General features: G+C 41.9%; 3 protein-coding genes across 3 annotated transcripts in view; 2 read left to right on the top strand and 1 right to left on the bottom strand.

Moving 5' to 3' along the window:
* Positions 1-123: 123 nt before the first annotated feature.
* On the bottom strand, positions 124-7,120 carry LOC135558681 (kelch-like protein 20). The gene is made up of 11 exons (XM_064992709.1): positions 6,961-7,120; positions 6,260-6,323; positions 4,331-4,904; positions 3,675-3,833; positions 3,267-3,477; positions 2,879-3,062; positions 2,494-2,637; positions 2,208-2,341; positions 1,850-2,058; positions 1,539-1,645; positions 124-1,437 (listed from the first exon to the last, which is right to left on the bottom strand). Exons 2-11 carry the CDS (start codon positions 6,280-6,282, stop codon positions 1,353-1,355), a joined length of 1,830 nt encoding a protein of 609 aa, XP_064848781.1. The 5' UTR covers positions 6,283-6,323; positions 6,961-7,120; the 3' UTR covers positions 124-1,352.
* A 56-nt stretch (positions 7,121-7,176) lies between these two features.
* On the top strand, positions 7,177-8,883 carry ankrd45 (ankyrin repeat domain 45). The gene is made up of 5 exons (XM_064992712.1): positions 7,177-7,683; positions 7,903-8,070; positions 8,248-8,342; positions 8,436-8,574; positions 8,717-8,883. Exons 1-5 carry the CDS (start codon positions 7,362-7,364, stop codon positions 8,746-8,748), a joined length of 756 nt encoding a protein of 251 aa, XP_064848784.1. The 5' UTR covers positions 7,177-7,361; the 3' UTR covers positions 8,749-8,883.
* A 721-nt stretch (positions 8,884-9,604) lies between these two features.
* LOC135558679 (ras GTPase-activating protein nGAP-like) overlaps positions 9,605-21,194 on the top strand; it is a 90,659-nt gene continuing 79,069 nt past the window's right edge. Inside the window, exon 1 of the mRNA XM_064992705.1 lies at positions 9,605-10,323. Within this exon, the coding sequence (XP_064848777.1) occupies positions 10,197-10,323 (127 nt within the window). The 5' untranslated portion in view covers positions 9,605-10,196. The remainder of the gene's footprint in view (positions 10,324-21,194) is intronic.

The following is a 21,194-nucleotide window of genomic DNA, read 5'->3' as shown; positions in this document are numbered from 1 at the left end:
TTTTTCACCTAGGGATTGCCTGGGTCGGGTCTGATAAGGTTAAGATGAAGTCATTTTTCAATTAAGCATATTACTGAATGTCCATCCATGTTTTGCATGCTCACCAAATAATAGGTTAAAATGCATAATACATCAACCGGTTTATTATTCCTTACTGTGTTTTAGATTAACCACAATGCAACTCATTCCTCAAGAATAATCTATAATAGATTAAAGTGCAAGACTGTCTCAGAAATGTGTCATATAATGTTAAACGCACAAGCCATGTGTCAAGGAGTTGCTCCTAAAATAATATCAACTGTTATCCAGCCTTGAATGGACAATAACAATCTTGTATGAAACAGTTATATACACTGAGTATATAAAACATTAAGAACACCTAATCTTTCCCTTACATACTGACCAGGTGAATCCAGGTTCAAGCTCTTATTGGTGTCACTTGTTAAATCCACTTCAATCAGTATAGATGAGGGGGAGGAAACAGGATTTTTAAGATGTGAGACATGGTTAGTGTATGTGTGCCATTGATGGTGGAAAAGAGAAAACATTTAAGTGCCTTCGAACATGGTATGGTGCAACTCATTATTAGGAAGGTGTTCTTAATACTTGGTATACTCAGTATAATATTGTGTAAGCAGCACAGTGCTAACATCTTAGTCGGCCAACAATTGACCCACAGTTGTGAATATAGAACTCCAGGTTATGCTCAGTGTCTACCTCCAATAAAAACAGCCAAAAAATAAAATATTCTAAAATAATTATAATCACAGTGCATTCAATTTAGAGGAGATTCAAACAACTGCCTAACAAGTTAAACTATTCACAATGAAGATCAGGAGAAGCAATGCGACCACATCCTACATTTTCAGTTAAACATCAGTTCACTTTGATGATTCTTCGTCATGCCCCATTTAATATTTAAATGTAAACTCAATGTTGGTATAGTATAACAGGTCACACAGCAAAAGTCTGAACTGTATCCTAAAGTGCAGCTGCATCATTCCATTTCAGTAACAGAAAAAGGGGAAATTAAGTGTTTGCCGCAGTGATGTCATAAATAATAGTTCCTCATGTGATTGATGCAGGCATATTCAGTTGGTTCCTCTTGGCCTTGGCTGGCTTGGCGTGTCAAGTCATAATACAGGAAGTACAGAATAGAGAGATGAACCATAGACTACTAGATGAGAAGCCTTCCAGACTTGACACATCTTGTAGTCACTCAAGACATTTCCTTGGCTTGCCAATTACACGGCTGTGGATGAGTTAAAGTTAATATAGTCTTCCTTCCTTGCACGATAAACAATGTTTCTTTCAGAGGCACAAGCGACGGTGAGTCCTTTAAACTGGTGGCGTTACCATATGTGGGATTCACAGTGAGTCATTTTGATAACACCAACCCCTCCTCCAAGTCGCCTGTAGTTCATTCCACCGTAGAGTCTGGAGGACAAGAAGAAAATGAATAACAGGTTCTCTCCGGTTCAACACAAGCACTCTTAGGGTAATACAGCTTAAGTAACCTCTTGCATGCAGTTACCTACCTCCATGTGTTAGCGTCAGGATCATAGACCTCTATTGTTTTAAGATATGTTGTCCCATCAAAGCCACCCACAGCCATTAACTGACCATTTACCACCGCTAGTCCAACCTGCAAGACAACCAATGCTCCAAACATCAACAGGTGAAAGCTAACGTTTGATTAATTTCCTATTCTTCCACACTTCATCTAGTTCATCCCAACAAAGTTGATTAAATTACCTGATTTGATCGAAAGGTCTAACACTTTGCCTGCTTACCCTAAAATAAAAGACCCAAACCAATCAAAAGTCTAATGTAAGAGATTCATACTGACCCCACTACGTCTTGAAGTCATAGCTACAACAGGTGACCACTGGTTGGTCCTGGGGTTGTAGCGCTCGGCACTGCTCAGCTCGGTGGTGTCGTCACGACCGCCTACAGAGTAGATCATGTCCTGGTACACTGCACAGCCTAGGTGTTTCCTCCTGGTGCCCATGGGAGAGACGGTGTGCCAGCGGTTCTCTTGTGGATTGTACCTCTCCACTGTGCTCACAAAAGAGCAACGCAAACATGCAAAGGTTAGAGGGGGGGGGAAATAAATAAGTAGAACTAAATAAAGTAGTATACACCCTTTTAGTGATGTGCTGACCAATGAAAGCTACTGTACTGTTTTCTAAGTAATTCATATGTACCTGTATTGAGAGGGGACGTGCCATCAGAGCCTCCCACTGCATAGAGGAAGCCCCCCAGTACAGCCACGGCTACACCCAGGCGCCTGGTGCTCATCGAGGCCACGCGTGTCCATTTGTTCTCCTTGGGGTCATATCTGCAACAGATCATGCATACAGTCAGATTACTTAGAGGAGTCAGCTTTCTGTGATATTTTAGGATGCATGTAAAAATGTTTATTATAATACTTTTAGTATTGCAAGATAATTTGTCTTCACCTCAGCTTGATAGAACACACTGTATAGTCACCTTTCAACAATGTTGAGACACGATACTCCATCTTGGCCCCCTACCGCGTACAGATACCCTCCCAGGACAGCCACACCCACACTGGTCCTGCACGTGCTGGTGGGAGCCACATCACTACTCCACTGATTGGTCTTGGGGTCATACCTGTTGTGGAGTGATTTCAGTACAGTACAGTAAGATAAGGAGGTTAAACAATGGAAGGAAGATAAGCCTCTTGATAAGATCTGGCAGGTGTTCCAATATTTCCTATTTAGTGCACTACCTTGACCAGAGCACTATATACAGTAGGGGACATAGTGCCATTTGGGATGAGGCCCTATAAATAAACATTAACGAGGTGGTGACACATGGACATTGTTTTAGAAACAGGGAAAAAAATGTTAACCTTTCCACACTGTTGAGATATGAGGACCCGTCATGGCCGCCGACAGCATAGAGAAGATCATCAAGGACACTGACCCCCACTCCACAGCGCCTCTTACTCATGGAAGCCACCATGCGCCACTCGTTGGTCTGTGGGTCATATCGCTCCACACTGGAAATGGCATCCCCACTGCACCACCCTCCAACTTCGAATATGAAAGAGGAAATAAAACACTTTGTAGGACTTTGTCTCTTCTAACCCTAACCTTTGGAATATTTTGTATATTCAATGGACAACATGTTGGCCAAACTAGGCATGACTGTTATTTTGAAAACCTTTTATAAGCAGATGTGATCAGACACACATACTGAAAGAATGCTGTAATGTTAAACAGTTCTAAGACACTAACCTGCAAACAGCACTTCTCCACACCGGATGGGCTTCCGGGGCCGTGTTCTTGGCCCTTGCATTAGAGGTCGCTCTTGGGGCAAGAGGAGGTAGTTCTTTGCCTCATCAACCAGGTCTCTGCACTCCTCATCACTTTTGATGAGAGGGTCTGATCCCACCGTTCCCACCAGAAATTTAGGGCTCAGAAGAGGAAGACGAACATGCTGGAGGACCTACAACCAGAAAACATATCCTGAATCAATGACTTACCAGGTGGAATAACACACTTTCGGTTTCACACTGTCGCTAGTCTTATGTCTAACATTTCCTTTATGAATTAAAACTAAAATGTGTATAAAGTTTGAGTAATGGAAAAGAACATTCTATCTCATGATATAAAATAATCAAGTGTTTACACAGCAGCTATCACCTGTGGCAGCTGTGGCCGGCGCTCCTGAATGCTGTACTTGACCCAGGCCATGACTGCGTTAAAAACCTGCTCTTCACTTCGCACATTCAGTTCATCGCTGGAGATAATGTCTATCAGCTGGTTGGCTGGAAGCAGCATGAACTCCTCACTCTCCATCACCTGAGGGTAAAGTAAGCTAAATTACTTCAGTCATCCTTTCACCAGTTGAAACCTGTTAAAAGCCCACAAAAAAGACAGGGGCTGTGCTCAATAGAATGATGAATGGAAAGGCAGTAAAGTTAAACCGGCAGCAGCATCTAATTGACATTTGAACATTCTGAAAGATCAACGGCAGTTATTTCCTGAGGATATAAATAACATGGGGATTTAAATTCATAGAAATACTAAACTGGGTGTGATTTTCTTTTTTGACAATGTAGAAAGACAGTGGGGCTAAAATGAGACTTTCTCTGGAGTTCACTAACGGGTAACCAGTGTGGATTTTCAAATTAATAGCTAAACTAAGTGACTAACTAATCCTAAAACAAAAATGTCCTTCTTATAAGCAGAGGTAAGACCAGCAACATTTTCTAAATAATAAAATAAACAGATTCAAGATTGTGCCTCAGAGAGTGAGTGCACAGACTCACATGTATGAAAAAGAGAGACCACCTCACCTCTTGAAAGTTGTGCTGTGTAAACTTGTCAGCTATCCTCAGCAGCTCGCGGCAGGAGTGGGTGTCAGCAAATGCACGGATACCCAGGCAATTGGAGGGGTCCAACTGACGCTTGAGAAACTCGCAGCAAGCCTCCTGAATCTCAGCCAGTTGTAACAGACAAGCGGCGGGCAGCAGCGTCTGCACGTTGCCCTCCTCTACAGTAACCTGCGAAGTGTAGGCAAAGTCAATGAGAAGCTCCATGGCCCGCTCGTCAATGTCCCGGATCACAACCTCAGTCTGCCGACTCTCAGCCAGCTCGCCTGTGAACATGGCCCTGAAGTAAGGGCTGCAGGCCGACAGGATCACCCTGTGGGCATATATCTTTTTAGCGCCAACCACCAACACGACATCACACAGTTCCCTGTGCTTGCGTAGCAGATTGATGACCTCTAACGTCTGGCGAGGGTGCTTGTCCGACACATAGGGCATGCGTGCCGGCTGGGGCACACCCTCCGGGAGCTTGTTGGGGTCACCCAGTGTGCAGCGTGCGGTGATGTCCATTCCGGTATTGTCTGGGCGTGCACTTGTACCCCTGCAGAACAGACACATAAAGCCAGAGATCAGGGATAAACATCCACAATTCAACACTGATTTATCATAAAAAACAGCCACCACAAAACCTAAACAAAGTTAATAATTGGTCTTGTTGGTACTGTTAATGTTGGTATTGGTGGGAACCAGAATCAAAGTTGACATAATAGTCTAATTCCTTAGCTAAACAGACATCAGCTATGTCTGAACTAAGGACAGTTGAGGTCTATATGTGAAAGAACCAAGTACCAAGACAGAAACATCCCCTTTCAACTAGGCTATGACTTACAATGTCTACAGTGCAATCCAAGGCCTCTTCAGCTAGCATCTGTTACCCCCCGAGCAACTGCCTGAGCAATTCTTGTTGCCAAACAGTAATCAACTCCTCCAATTATAGCTCAATTTGCAGTGGCAACAGGAAACTTTCTCTGACCTCCTACACTATGTAAATGGAGCATAAGCTATTACACAGAACAAATGAGGACTGTCTTTCAAGTCTAGTTTTACACGAGGTCCAAGGTACATCAATACTTACCGGCCTAAATAAGGTCTTTCTTTGATTCTACATGGATGAATTTGTCAAACCACAAAGACTCAAATTGGCCTTGAAACATGGCGCCACAGCTATTTGGGTATTGATGCAAGTGATACTAGCTACAGGCCTAGCACTCCCAGTTACACCAACCCCTAGCTGGGTTTCTCATCTCTGTGGAGTTGGGCTGCAACGACTGTCGGTGGCGTGTACATCCGACTACATGGAGTTGCTGTCAGTTGATAGGAGGAAACAGCCAGTGGTTGCATTTGATGAAAGTTTTATTTAAAAAGTATGGATTTCAGCAAACATTGAAAGGCAAGCAGCTACAGAAGACAAACATAGGGGCACCACAAGGGTTTAAGAAATATATATTTTATAAGTATCGACTGACAGCGACTTGATGTAGTCGGAGGTTCAGACCAGCCACATTCGTTTCCACTCAACTCCATTGATGTGATGTACATTGTTGAGTTGAGAAAAACTTGTCTAACCAGCCCCAAGACACCTCGCTGGTTTGGGGTAATTTCAAAATAATCATAGGTGAAGCATCCTACTCCACTTATATAATAGAAGCATACAGAACTCAACCCCCATTCATTTTGATTACATTTTTATACATGTTGATTTGACGATTTCCAGCAAACCTAGCCTACATAATAATAAAAAACAGCCACTCTGCAATTTCTATAATTTGTCATGAAGAATGATTAACTAAGCGAGGACACAATTGTCATTGGAGGTCAAAGGATGAGCATTAATTTTTTAACTGAATGAGATATAAATATTTACGCCACACAAAAAAAGCTCAAATCATCACATACCTGCGCATTGGCTTTCCGTCCATGCACAGAAAAACAACCTTTGGTCCCACAACTTTTTGCCAACCTTTGTGAATGGAAAAACAAAGGAGGGATGAGTTCCAATTTATTATAAGGAGGGATGTTGGTCCACACAAGCCACTACTACTGTAACATACAGACGGAAAAACACACTGTTTCCCATATTGAGGTCACCATGATATGCAAGTAATGACTAGTTATGACAACTAGCTAGAAAAATGTGTACCCTATTCGAAATGTCTTGGTAGATAGCTGACCAGTTAACAGGCCGATAGGCTAATAGCTAGGTACTGATGATCCAGATGGAATTGAAATCTAACTACTGTAGCTAACAAACTAGCTAGAAAAACAAGCTACTATTAGACAAAGACTCAAACTAAGCTAGGAAATAACTGACGATTACTAGCTAGCTAATTGTTATATTTAGAGGGATATGTAGCTAGCAGACTGCATTTAATTCTAAAAATAAATAAAATATATCTCGAATGTTAACATCGAATGTTAGCATTTAGCAAGCTAGCTGGCTATTCTAGCCAACTTTCAGGAAAGCAGCTAACGTTAGCTAGCCGCCTCCTTGCTAGAGCTAACGGTCTGGCTAGGTTAGCTAACCACAAATATTTTCCATGGAGAAATGCTATCGTTACTGGATCAAGAAAAGATGCAGGTCGAAAACAAATACTTACCTTATATTTCCATTCGAACGTCTAGCAAAGTGACAGATCGCCAATATTTCAAAAGCTACATTGCAGAATCACAAGCTACGCTTTCTTTAGACATTCCATAAAATTACAATCGACAGGAAATGTGCATTGTTGTGTATTTCAGCGCAAGGTCCCCCCTCGGAACGATTATTGGCTGGTATTCCACTAGCACATAGTTCCGATGTGCGCATTGCACAGGAAAACACAAGAATGAGTAAATGTTTGTGGGGATTATACACTTTCCACGTCTTTTTTTGTGTGTATATAACGTTGTACTTTCCACACCAATCAAATTACAAAAAGACAATACATGTAGTCATCGTTTCCTTTTCTTTTAAGGATTGGTGTTAGCAGGGAAGGGAAAAGGAGTGACCCTTGTATCCATGGAAACAATACGTGTACTTTATTTATCTGGCAAAATTACTTTGCCAATGAACCACAGCATACTACGCTATACCAGAACAATGCAGTCAATTGAAGAAAATGCTGTATTTCACTATGCTTTGACTGGAGACATCGAAGGTCTACAAAAACATTTGGAAAACGAGTGCCTTTCTGGCAATGAAGAGCCACCAGAGGATTTGTTCTGGGAAAAGGATGAAATGGGTAGAAATGCACTTTTCATAGCATGTATGCTCGGAAGAAGCACCACCGTGCGGGAACTTTTGAAGCATGGAGCTCATGTTAACGAGTGTACTGCAAGAGGTAGGTGTTCCAAGTTCCAACAATAGAATTGGAACTAGACTACTTGGCGCGCGCGCGCACACACACACACACACACACACACACACACACACACACACACACACACACACACACACACACACACACACACACACACACACACACACTTGTTAAACATCAAAGGATCACATCTCTAGTAATAATACACAATACCATGGCCATTTTGATTTTCAAAAACAGGTTATTCCCCACTGCATTGTGCAGCCCTCTGGGGCCAGCTTGAGACAGTGAAAACTTTGGTGGAACTTGGTGCCGACTTGCAGGCGAAGAACTTCCGCAGGGAGAGAGCCATGGAAGTTGCCTCCCGTTATTCTAAAATGGATTGTGCAGAATATCTTACTTGGGCAGGTGAGATAGAATGAAAATATGAGAGTCAGGCACTTGTATAAGCTTCTGGATGAGGCCAGTGTGTGTGTGTGTGCGTGTGCGTGTGTGAGAGATAGATGGGATATATGAGATGCACTTCCTTTCATAGCATGTGCTGCATGTAAAAACATCATTATTAACATCATTATTACACTCCAGAGGCTAAGCAGGACTTGCAGTCCTACATAACACATGTGAGAGACACCATTGCCGACCCAGAGAAGGTTCAAGGGAAACTCAACAAGGAGGATAAGGTAACACAATTACATTAACTCAATAAACTATTATACTCCCAGTAGACATCTCCCTCTCTTGTCCTTTTTCCATTTTTTTTTCTCTCTACCTAGATCATATGTACAAACACCTGCTCAGTAAAGTCGGATTGGATCCAGAATGCCAAGAACCCATCTATCCAAGACTTCATTGAGCAGAGGAGACATCTTGAGGACATTATTATCCCCATTCTGTCTAAGCTCACGACTCAACGTGAGTATGACTATCAAATGATTTTGTGCAGGATCGTATTTCAAGTCTATCTCATTTGTTTATTTTCCTTATCTACACAGCACATTATGCATCCTGGATGTGTTATGACTTGAGAGTGATGCATTTTTATTTCTATTTGCAGCTGAAGTCACATCTAAAGCAAGCAAAAACTGAAGATAAATAAAGTGTCACAATCAAATATGGGCCCAGAGAAGGTCTAAAATGGTTAAACTGACCAAAGTGGAATTTGTCGACCATTGCATGTACTATCAAAATATTTTAAATAATAAAATATTAGAACCACCATAATTTATCATGTGTGCATTGTCTTTGCAAGTTAACAGATGACTGGGTTAATGACTGGGGTTATGATTTTGAGGTGGAATTCTCAACAAACTATACTTACCACAGTGGGGAGACATAGTACACAGTTTGGTGTTGTGAGAAGTCTGAGTGAAAAGACATAAACCAATGGTTTATATACATAGTTGATATAAGCATGTATAAGACATGCTGAAAGTAGTATGTAATCTATTGATGATATAAATGATAAAACTAGCAATAACATAATTGAGGTATGGTAGTTTAATTCACTCACTTGAAGACAACTTTGTATATTTTAAATGGTATTCAAATAAGACAATTAGCTAGGTATAAATTCAATGTATCAAATAGAAAATTAGTTGCTGCACCATTATGTTTTTATTAGTGAAATAGTATATTCAATTGCAGCCTACATCAGACCTATATTTGCAATGTTAATACAATTCAAGTGTGTCCCCATTGCTGGAGTCTGTATTTCAAAGATTTCTAATAATTTACAAAAAAATCTGTTCATAATATATGCACATCATAGACGCTTCTAAATATTGTTCTTACTCTTGTTCATGTGGAATCTGACACAGCAGGGCACACCCCTTTGCCTTGAACCCATGCGTAAACGATTGGCTCTGTGATCCTCTGCTCTCTCCTGGATCCCAATAATCTTGCGCTGGCATGCGATAGAAGTGGAAATTTGGGTTTGGATAATAAATGTGACCCCCATGGAAGATGGAAGAGAAACCTAACCTCGTGAGTACCGGTTCCTGAATTCAAGAATGGGCGAATCAGTGACGTCACGGCTACACAAACTTATTTGGCTACCTACACATTTGCTTGGAATAACAAGGGGATAGTACTAGACGTTCGGGACTTTTTCTGCGCGTGGTCCTGTTGGAGCAGCACTCTACCTCTGATCGCTGGGTAAGGAGGATATGGGAACAAGACCGTTGGCGACAATGTCAACAGTGTAACTAAAAACTGTTATTGTTACCACTAGACTGCAATACAATGTTGATTGCTAGCCCGCAGTAAGTAGTATGAAAGAAAACATGATGGTAGGGCTTTCGTCTAACTAGCTGGAACGCTAGTTTATACCAAACAATGAAATAGCTAGCGCGAGCTAGTAAACGCGAGAAAACTTAGCCCGGTTAAACTGCAATGTTTTGACATAAAGCTAACTCACCAGCAGTTAAATTAAGTAGCTAATGTCATTGCTTCCTTTTGACGATTAACGTTACGTCGTGGACTTTCCGATTTGGACACAGTTTCTACTTGGAAGTTATTGGAAAGGTGATTCTAGTATGCAGACCGACTTAGTCACAGGCGACGTGGATTCTCTTCATGGTGGACTTCTTTCCTTGGATCCATTGGTGGACCGAATCCTGCGGGATTCTTTATGTCAGCAACAAGGATGGGTGCGCGTATATGGTAAGATGGACAGCCAATTTTCAAAGCTTCTTCTCTAACTGCATTGTGCACTGAGGTGAGAAGTGTTCTGTGCATTTTGACATCTAAAAATCCTATTCCAACGTTGCCATAATAACATCAGTGTCGTGGTTGGAAAAAATGGCACATGGCTTAAGGGAACAAGCATCTACTTCTCAGTAACCATAGACATAATTTACCCCATATATAATAGAACACCATTGGTTGTCCCTATTGTGCGATTATGTACATTGGCTTTGCTCGATCATGCCAAAATCACAGTTAGTATAATTTGAGTATTTGCCATTGCACTGGTACATATTTGCCACCCAACAGAAGGATATCCAACTTCCTACTTTATTTCATATTTGTTTAAGGTGAGTCATGATGGAGAGATTGAATTACATATTTTTGTCAAGTGGCTAGAACACACAAAAGGCTCTTTAAGAATTCCATGTGCATCATATGTCCAAAAAAAATGAAATATGGCAACATCCAAAGATGAATGAAGGTCATTTCTTCTTCTTGACATTCTTTCTATTCATATGAAATCCTAGGTCTGAGCAGTAGCCTAATATCCAATACTTTGCATGCTTATTTCCAAAGCCCCATCATGGACTACACACAGAACATACAGAAAAAGCTGTTAATTAAACAGTAACACATCTATATTATCAGGGGACAATTCACTCCACTACCACCAGTAGTGGAGGATTTTCAGGCACCTTATTATGTATCTACATGAATAAGTTAGATCCTATTGTTGGGGCTGGATGATGAGCAGTAGGAATTGTGAAGGTGATGGATGTGAGTTTTGACCCTCTGAAAATGACGTTCCTCACTAGTGAACATGTAGCGAATAGGATTGCAGCATTACCGCCACTATGCAATATGGTTGTGACTTGTGATCAGAGGAAGATGAGCGCATAATGTAATTGCTCTCCGCTGGTGTTAATTTACTGGCATGATTAATTGCAATGCTTTTTATTGATTACTTGTCTTTACATCCAGGCAGGGTTTGATCTAAGAATTGCGAGCTACATTTGAACTGATGTACCTTTGTAGCCTACATCCCGTGGTCTTGTTTACATAAACATTTGTCATTTAGCAGACGCTCTTATCCAGAGCGACTTACAGTAGTGAGTGGATACATTTTCATTTTTACTGGTTCCCCGTGGAAATCAAACCCACAACCCTGGCATTGCAAATGCAATGCCCTACCAACTGAGCCACACAGGACCAATAGGCAGGGACTGTTGTCATGGAAGCTCACTCACTTTGATGAATAGAAAGGGATGCTCAATAATATTGTGCTTACACAAAACATCCTTTGCTTTCCGCTACTGTATTTTCTTCAATGTTTTTATAGTTTTTTGATAAGCTTGGATTCCATTCTGTATCTTTTTCTGTTGATGTTTACATCCATAAATGATTTTTCACAATTAGTCGAGGCCTGCATTGGCTTTGCATTTCCTTGGTCATGCTATAAGCTACCTAGAGCTACTTTGGGTAATTGAACTGTAATGACATGTATAGACTGGATTGATTTCTAGGGTTTTTCCTGCTCCTCTCTCAAAAATTATTATTGAAGGGTCATTCCACCTCAAAAAGCCCAAGAAAGGGGATTTTGACACCCACCATCTCAGATTGCCCTGATATTGTTTCTATTGTTAGGAGCAGAAAACATTAGCATTCCTGTAACATTATTATTATTATTATATATTTTTCTCACCTTTATTTTACCAGGTACGCTAGTTGAGAACAAGTTCTCATTTACAATTGCGACCTGGCCAAGATACGCAAAGCAGTGTGACACAAACAACAACAACACAGAGTTACACATGGAATAAACAAACATACAGTCAATAACACAATATAAAAAGTCTATATACAGTGTGTGCAAATGAGGTAAGATTTTACTGAAATATAATTTGATCTCTGAGAAATTTAGATAATCGATTGCAAATGTACCATTTTAATTGATAGGATTCATGTAATATTCAATAAATATAGTACCAAACATCTGATTTGGACCAAACTTTTTTTTTCTAGCGATGAGTTAGACATGAGGAATCCAAAGAAATTGTCAAAAGCCACCACATGGATACACCCAACAACGACTATATTAGTATCAGTTCTCTGTCTGACAAGTAGTATGGAGCTGTGGCAAGGTATTGTTTGTTCATCCTACATGATGTATTCCCAGTGATTTTTGTGATTAAAAAAATAAAAATAATTTTAAAAAATCTTCCTGTTCAGATAAAGGAGTCATTGAAGTTAGGTTTATGTCCCATCCTACATCCTGAAATTACCAGGTGTTGACCACTCGATGGTGCTGTTCCAGGTTACAAAAGGACATTTTGGTTTCCTTACCCTGTATTCAATCTATGGACAAGGTTGACAGAAATCCATGCTTTGGTTTTGTTGTCCACTGTTTCGAATGCTAACTTTCTAGCATTTGTGGCACAAATCTAACGCCAGTCAATGGTACCTATATTAGCATTTTCACACTTTATGTCCAAATCACCCTAAAGTATAAAACAATTGATTGTGTAACTCAATGATGATTTGGATATGAAGTGTGAAAATGCTAATAAAGGTACCATTGACTTGCATTGGATTTGTGCAACAAATGCAAAAAATTGAAGTACATTTACATTACATTTAAGTCATTTGGCAGACGCTCTTATCCAGAGCGACTTACAAATTGGTGAATTCACCTTATGACATCCAGTGGAACAGCCACTTTACAATAGTGCATCTAAATCATTTAAGGGGGGGGTGAGAAGGATTACTTTATCCTATCCTAGGTATTCCTTAAAGAGGTGGGGTTTCAGGTGTCTCCGGAAGGTGGTGATTGACTCCGCTGTCCTGGCGTCGTGAGGGAGTTTGATCCACCATTGGGGGGCCAGAGCAGCGAACAGTTTTGACTGGGCTGAGCGGGAACTGTACTTCCTCAGTGGTAGGGAGGCGAGCAGGCCAGAGGTGGATGAACGCAGTGCCCTTGTTTGGGTGTAGGGCCTGATCAGAGCCTGGAGGTACTGCGGTGCCGTTCCCCTCACAGCTCCGTAGGCAAGCACCATGGTCTTGTAGCGGATGCGAGCTTCAACTGGAAGCCAGTGGAGAGAGCGGAGGAGCGGGGTGACGTGAGAGAACTTGGGAAGGTTGAACACCAGACGGGCTGCGGCGTTCTGGATGAGTTGTAGGGCACAGGCAGAAGTGGTCAGGTAAACAAACCAAAGCATGGGTTGCTGTCATACATTGTCCATGAACTGCTTACAGGCTAAGGAAACCAATATGTAGAAAATTATACTACCTAATAGCAGGAACATCGCCATCTAGTGGTTTGAACCGGTTTTATCAGAATGTAGGATGGGACATAAACCTAACAACTTTAATGACTAATTTCCATGAACGGGGGAGAAAAACGTCACCAAATTCACTGAGAATACATTACATAGAATGAAGAAACAATACGCTGAACCGCAGATCCATACAATTTGTCAAACATAAAGAACTGTATGCTCATTGGTGTGGGGGGTCCGTGGGTGGCTTTTTGGCATGTCTTCCTCATGTCTTACTTATTGTTAGAAAAAAATTGGTCCAAATCGGATGTTAGCATAACAGTTTAGCTTCCGTCCCTCTCCTCGCCCCTACCTGGGCTCGAACCAGGGACCCTCTGCACACATCGACAAAAGCCAGCCTCAAAGCATCGTTACCCATTGCTCCACAAAAGCCGCACCCTTGCAGAGCAAGGTGAAGAACAACTACTTCAAGGTCTCAGAGGGAGTGACGTCACCGATTGAAATGCTATTAGCGCGCACCCCGCTAACTAGCTAGCCATTTCACATCGGTTACATTAGGTAGTATATTTATTGATTACTATAAATTAAAATGCCCAATTTGAGTGCAATCAATTAGCTTAATTTCTCAGAGATAAAATTATATTTAAACAAAATAATGTTGCAGGAATGATAATCTTATCTTTTTTAAATTACAGAAATGATTTTAGAACAATCTGAGATGGTGGGTGTCATGGCTTGCCGTAATGAAATGGAACGACCCTGAACCTTTAAAGGACAGGAGTGATACATTGGAGTACAGAAGCATAATGATGTTGTTGACAGTTTCATGTTAATATGCTGCCTACTTGAAGATTGACTGGAAGAGAGCTTTTTCTTTATGAAAATTGAATATTTTGACCTCAGCACAGTTTTCAATGGATGTAGTTGTTCTTGAGGGAATCCTGGGAATGTTCTACCAGGCCTATTTTTAGTTTTATTTGTTAATATCCTGGGAAAGAAACTTGATGTTAAGGGGTCAGTTAACATGTTCAGTAATCCATGAATAGGCCAAGATAATGTGTCGATATGATTTTCAGTGGCTAGGATGAGTCAGTGATAACATCAGATACCTCAATGACTCAAACAACATTGGGTTGTTGTCTGAGAAATTACAGGCTTTAATAATATTAATCTTGGCTTTAAAAAAGACTGGTTGATGTTTATTGTCAAGAGTCTTGTTCTGGAGGCAGAACTGAGTGATTTTTTTTCTTCTCTTTAGGCCAGCAGCAAAGTCAAAATTGGCTATATTGTAAAAATGTATGAAAACAAAAATTAGACTTGTCTTAATTTAAGGCGTTAGGGTTAGCAGTGTGGTTAGGTTTACAATCTGAATGTATGACTTTGTGGCTGTGCTAGCTCGTGACCCCTGCAGAGCTACCTCCAGAACAAGATTCATGACCAAAAAACGCTAACCTGCTTGAAAAGTGACATATTTCAAATTGAAAGTCGGGCTGTGATGGTCTTGGAATTTGCGGTTACGGCCAAGCCATTGTACATTGGCCAGGCCAATGTACACGGCCACAAACAACCGGTGTGGGGAGGATTGGCGCAGATCAGACTCAAAAGATACATGGCTTTTCTCTGCAACTTCACTATTACCATTAGACTGAAATTATGAGGATATAAGCTATGCATCCTATAGGATGAATCATTTAAGGAGCTTGGCTATGTTTCATTTAGTTGTACCCCATTTAATAAGAGAGGAAATTGGCACCTGTTGTTATTCCTCACACATATGCTGACCTTGCAACAAGACACTTTTTTTTGTCTGATTAGAGTCCAGACAGGCTATTCCTATTTTAGGAAACTTTCTGAATGGACATAGAGAATTTGTGAGCGCATACGTGCACACCCACCTACTTAAAAGGACCAATCAAGCAGATGTATTTTTTTTGTTGCCTTTTACATTTGCCTATAGCACAGGTTGTCGCCTAGATTAATTTTAGGAGGCCTATAATATGTAGTCTATTATATAGGCTATACGAATGATGCATTTCATATATTATTTATCTTCTAACTGACACCTCTCTGCCTTCTTCAGTGTTCCCTTCTTGTGTAATTCATGCATCTCCACTGGCCACTCTATTCCCCCTCTCTCTAGCTCTTGAACGAGTAGCCTATATATACAGTAACAGTCAAAAGTTTGGACACACCTACTCATTCAAGGGTTTTTCTTTATTTGTACTATTTTCTACATTGTAGAATAATAGTGAATACATCAAAACTATGAAATAGCACATGGAATCATGTAACCAAAAAAGTGTTAAACAAATTCAAATGTATGTTTTATATTTGAGATTCTTCAAAGTAGCCACCCTTTGCCTTGACAGCGTTGCATACTTTTGGCATTCTTTCAACCGACTTCATGAGGTAGTCACCTAGAATGCATTTCAATTAACAGGTGTGCCTTGTTAAAAGTTACTTGTGGAATTTCTTTCCACTTAATGCGTTTGAGCCAATCAGTTGCGTTGTGACAAGGTAGGGGTAGTATACAGAAGATAGCCCTATTTGGGAAAAGAACCATGTCCATATTATGGCAAGAACAGCTCAAATAAGCAAAGTGAAATGACAGTCCATCATTACTTTAAGACATGAAGGTCAATCAATGTGGAACATTTCAACAACTTTGAAATCGCAAAAACCAGCTAGCGCTATGATGAAACTGGCTCTCATGAGGACTGCCACAGGAAAAGATGAATGGAATATCTACATAGGCGTACAGAGGCGCGTTATCAGCAACTATCACTCCTGTGTTCCAGTTGCACTTTGTGTTAGCTTATCCAAGTTTATCCTTTTAAAAGGTTAATTGATCATTAGAAAACCATTTTGCAATTATGTTAGCACATCTGAAAACTGTTCTGTTTTTAAAGAAGCAATTCTTTAGACTAGTTGAGTATCTGGAGCATTTGTGGGTTCGATTACAGCCTCAACAATTAGTTATCATTGTTTTAGTTTACAATGGAGCCCCTAGTTCCACTCATTATACCCCTATCTCCTTTGTCCCACCTCCCACGCATGCGGTGACCTCACCCATTATAACCAGCTTATCCAGAGATACAATCTCTCTTATCATCAGTCAGTGCCTGGGCTAACCTCCGCTGTACCCGCACCCCACCACACCCCTGTCTGCACATTATGCCCTGAATCTATTTTACCACGCCCAGAAATCTGCTCCTTTTATTCTTTGTCCCCAATGCTCTAGGCGACCAGTTTTGATAGACTTTAGCTGTACCCTCATCCTACTCCTCCTCTGTTCCTCCGGTGATGTGGAGGTAAACCCAGGCCCTGCGTGTCCCCAGGCACCCTCATTTGTTGACTTCTGTGATCGGAAAAACCTTGGTTTCATGCATGTCAACATCAGAAGCCTCCTCCATAAGTTTGTTTTACTCACTGCTTTAGCACACTCCGCCAACCCTGATGTTCTTGCCGTGTCTGACTCCTGGCTTAGGAAGGCCACCAACAATCCCGAGATTTCCATACCCAGCTACAACATTTTCCGTCAAGATAGAACTGCCAAAGGGGGAGGAGTATGACAGAACTTTGCAGGCTTACTTTCCATACCCAAACAGTTTGAACTTCTAACTTTAAAAAATTAACCTTTCCAGAAATAAGTCTCTCACTGTTGCCGCCTGCTATCGACCCCCTCCGCTCCCCAGCTGTGCCCGGACACCATTTGTGAATTGATCGCCCCCCCCCATCTAGCTTCAGAGTTCGTTCTGTTAGGTGACCTAAACTGGGATATGCTTAACACCCCGGCAGTCCTACAATCTAAGCTAGATGCCCTCAATCTCACACAAATCATCAAGGAACCCACCAGGTACACCCCTAAATCCATAAACATGTAAACATGGGCACCCTCACAGACATTATCCTGACCAACTTGCTGTCCAAATACACGTCTGCTGTTTTCAATCAGGATCTCAGCGATCACTGCCTCATTGCCTGTATCCGCTATGGGTCCGCGGTCAAATGACCATCCCTCGACACTGTCAAATGCTCCCTATAACACTTCTGCGAGCAGGCCTTTCAAATCGACCTGGCCTGGGTATCCTGGAAGGATATTGACCTCATCCCGTCGGTCGGGGATTCCTGGTCATTCTTTAAAAGTAATTTCCTCACCATCTTAGATAAGCATGCCCCGTTCAGAAAATGCAGAACTAAGAACAGATATAGCCCTTGGTTCACTCCAGACCTCACTGCCCTTGACCAGCACAAAAACATCCTGTGGCGGACTGGAATAGCATCGAATAGTCCCCACGATATGCAACTGTTCAGGGAAGTCAGGAAAGCAAAGGCTAGCTTTGTCAAGCAGAAATTCACATCCTGTAGCTCTAACTCCAAAAAGTTTTGGGACACTGTAAATTCCATGGAGAATAAGAGCACCTCCTCCCAGCTGCCCACTGCACTGAGGCTAGGTAACACGGTCACCACTGATAAATCCATGATGATCGAAAATTTCAATAAGCATTTCTCAACGACTGGCCAAAGCCTTCCTCCTGGCTACTCCAACCCCGGCCAACAGCTCTGCCTCCCCCGCAGCTACTCGCCCAAGCCTCCCCAGCTTCTCCTTCACCCAAATCCAGACAGCAGATGTTCTGAAAGAGCTGCAAAACCTGGACCCGTACAAATCAGCTGGGCTAGACAATCTGGACCCTCTCTTTCTAAAACTATCTGCCGCCCTTGTTGCAACCCCTATTACCAGCCTGTTCAACCTCTCTTTCATATCGTCCGAGAACCCTAAAGATTGGAAAGCTGCCGCTGTCATCCCTCTCTTCAAAGGGTGTGACACCCTAGACCCAAACTGTTACAGACCTATATCCATCCTGCCCTGCCCTACCTATCTAAAGTCTTCGAAAGCCAGGTTAATAAACAGATCACTGACCATTTCAAATCCCACCGCACCTTCTCCGCTGTGCAATCCGGTTTTTGAGCTGGTCACAGGTGCACCTCAGCCATGCTCAAGGTACTAAACAATATCATAACCGCCATCGATAAAAGACAATACTGTGCAGCCGTCTTCATCGACCTGGCCAAGGCTTTCGACTCTGTCAGTCACCGTATTCTGATCGGCAGACTCAATAGCCTTGGTTTATCTAATGACTGCCTCGCCTGGTTCACAAACTACTTTTCTGATAAGAGTTCAGTGTGTCAAATCGGAGTGCATGTTGTCCGGACCTCTGGCTGTCTCTATGGGGGTACCACAGGGTTCAATTCTCGGGCCGACTCTTTTCTCTGTATATATCAAAGATGTCTCTCTTGCTGCGGGAGATTCCCTGATCCACCTCTACGCAGACAACACCATTCTGTATACATCTGGCCCTTCCTTGGACACTGTGCTAACTGACCTCCAAATGCCATACAACACTCCTTCCGTGGCCTCCAACTGCTCTTAAACACTAGTAAAACCAAATGCATGCTTTTCAACCGTTCGCTGCCCGCACCCACCCGCCCGACTAGCATCATCACCCTGGACGGTTCCAACCTAGAATATGTGGACAACTATAAATACCTAGGCTAGACTGTAAACTCTCCTTCCAGACTCATATTAAACATCTCCAATCCAAAATCAAATCTAGAATCGGCTTTCTATTTCGCAACAAAGCCTCCTTCACTCACGCCGCAAAACTTACCCTAGTAAAACTGACTATCCTACCGATCCTCGACTTCGGCGATGTCATCTACAAAATAGCTTCCAACACTCTACTCAGCATACTGGATGCAGTCTATCACAGTGCCATCCGTTTTGTTACCAAATCACCTTATACCACCCACCACTGCGACCTGTATGCTCTAGTCGGCTGGCCCTCGCTACATATTCGTCGCCAGACCCACTGGCTCCAGGTGATCTATAAGTCTATGCTAGGTAAAGCTCCGCCTTAACTCAGTTCACTGGTCACGATAACAACACCCACCCGTAGCACACGTTCCAGCAGGTATATCTCACTGAACATCCCCAAAGCCAACACCTTGTTTGGCCGCCTTTCCTTCCAGTTCTCTGCTGCCAGTGACTGGAACGAATTGCAAAAATGTCTGAAGTTGGAGACTTATTTCCTTCACCAAGTTTAAACATCAACTATCTGAGCAGCTAACCGATCGCTACAGCTGTACATAGTCCATCTTTAAATAGCCCACCCAATCTACCTACCTCATCCCCATACTGTTTTTATTTTATGTACTTTTCTGCTCTTTTGCACACCAGTATCTCTACTTGCACATCATCATCTGCTCATTTATCACTCCAGTGTTAATCTGCTAAATTGTAATTATTAGCTCCTATGGCCTATTTATTGCCTACCTCCTCATGCCTTTTGCACACACTGTATATAGACTTTGTCCTACTGTGTCATTGACTGTTATTGTGTTATTGGCTTGTTTACTCTGTCTCTGTCACACTGCTTTGCTTTATCTTGGCCAGGTCGCAGTTGCAAATGAGAACTTGTTCTCAACTAGCTTACCTGGTTAAATAAAGGTGAAATAAATAAAAAAACAGCCTCAACATGGCCAGAAACAAAGGACTTTCTTCTGAAACTCGTCAGTCTGTCCTTGTTCTGAGAAATTAAGGCTACTCCATGCGAGAAATTGCCAAGAAACTGAAGATCTCGTACAACTCTGTACTGGGGCGGCAGGTAGCCTAGTGGTTAGAGCATTGGACTAGTAACCGAAAGGTTGCAAGATCGAATCCCCGAGCTGACAAGGTAAAAATCTGTCGTTCTGCCCCTGAACAAGGCAGTTAAATCACTGTTCCCAGGCCTTCATTGAAAATAAGAATTTCTTCTTAATTTACTTGCGTATTTAAATAAAGGAATAAAATAAATCTCTCTTAACAGAACAGCGCTAACTGTCTCTAACCAGAATAGAAAGAGGAGTGGGAGGCCCTGGTGCACAACTGAGCAAGAAGACAAGTACATTCATGTCTAGTTTGAGAAACAGACGCCTCACAAGTCCTCAACTGGCAGCTTCATTAAATAGTACCCACATCAGCAGTGAAGATATGACTCTGGGATGCTAGCCTTCTTGACAGAGTTGCAAAGAGAAAGCCATATCTCTGACTGGCCAATAAAAATAAAAGGTAGGCAAAAGAACACAAACTGGACAGAGGAAGATTGGAAAAAAGTGTTGTGGACAGACTAATCTAAGTTTTAGGTGTTTGGATCCCAAAGAACATTCGTGGGATGCAGAACAAATGAAAAGATGCTGGAGGAGTGCTTGACGCCATCTGTCATGATGGAGGCAATGTGATGGTCTAGGGGTGCTTTGGGGGTGGTAAAGTGGGATAATTGTACAGGGTAAAAGGTATCTTGAAGAAGGAAGACTATCACTCCATTTTGCAACGCCATGCCATACCCTGTGGAATGTGCTTAATTAGAGGCAATTTCCTCCTACAACAGGACAATGACCCAAAGCACAGCTCCAAACTATGCAAGAACTATTTAGGGAAGAACAGTCAGCTGGTATTCTGTCTGTAATGGAGTAGCCAGTCACTGGATCTCAACCCTATTGACTGTTGTGGGAGCAGCTTGTCCGTATGGT

This window comes from Oncorhynchus masou, chromosome 17 (assembly GCF_036934945.1).
Source record: "Oncorhynchus masou masou isolate Uvic2021 chromosome 17, UVic_Omas_1.1, whole genome shotgun sequence".
In the NCBI taxonomy this organism is placed as follows: Eukaryota; Metazoa; Chordata; class Actinopteri; order Salmoniformes; family Salmonidae; genus Oncorhynchus; species Oncorhynchus masou.
The sequence above is the reverse complement of the archived record's forward strand: the minus strand, read 5'-3'. Positions and strand labels throughout refer to the sequence as shown.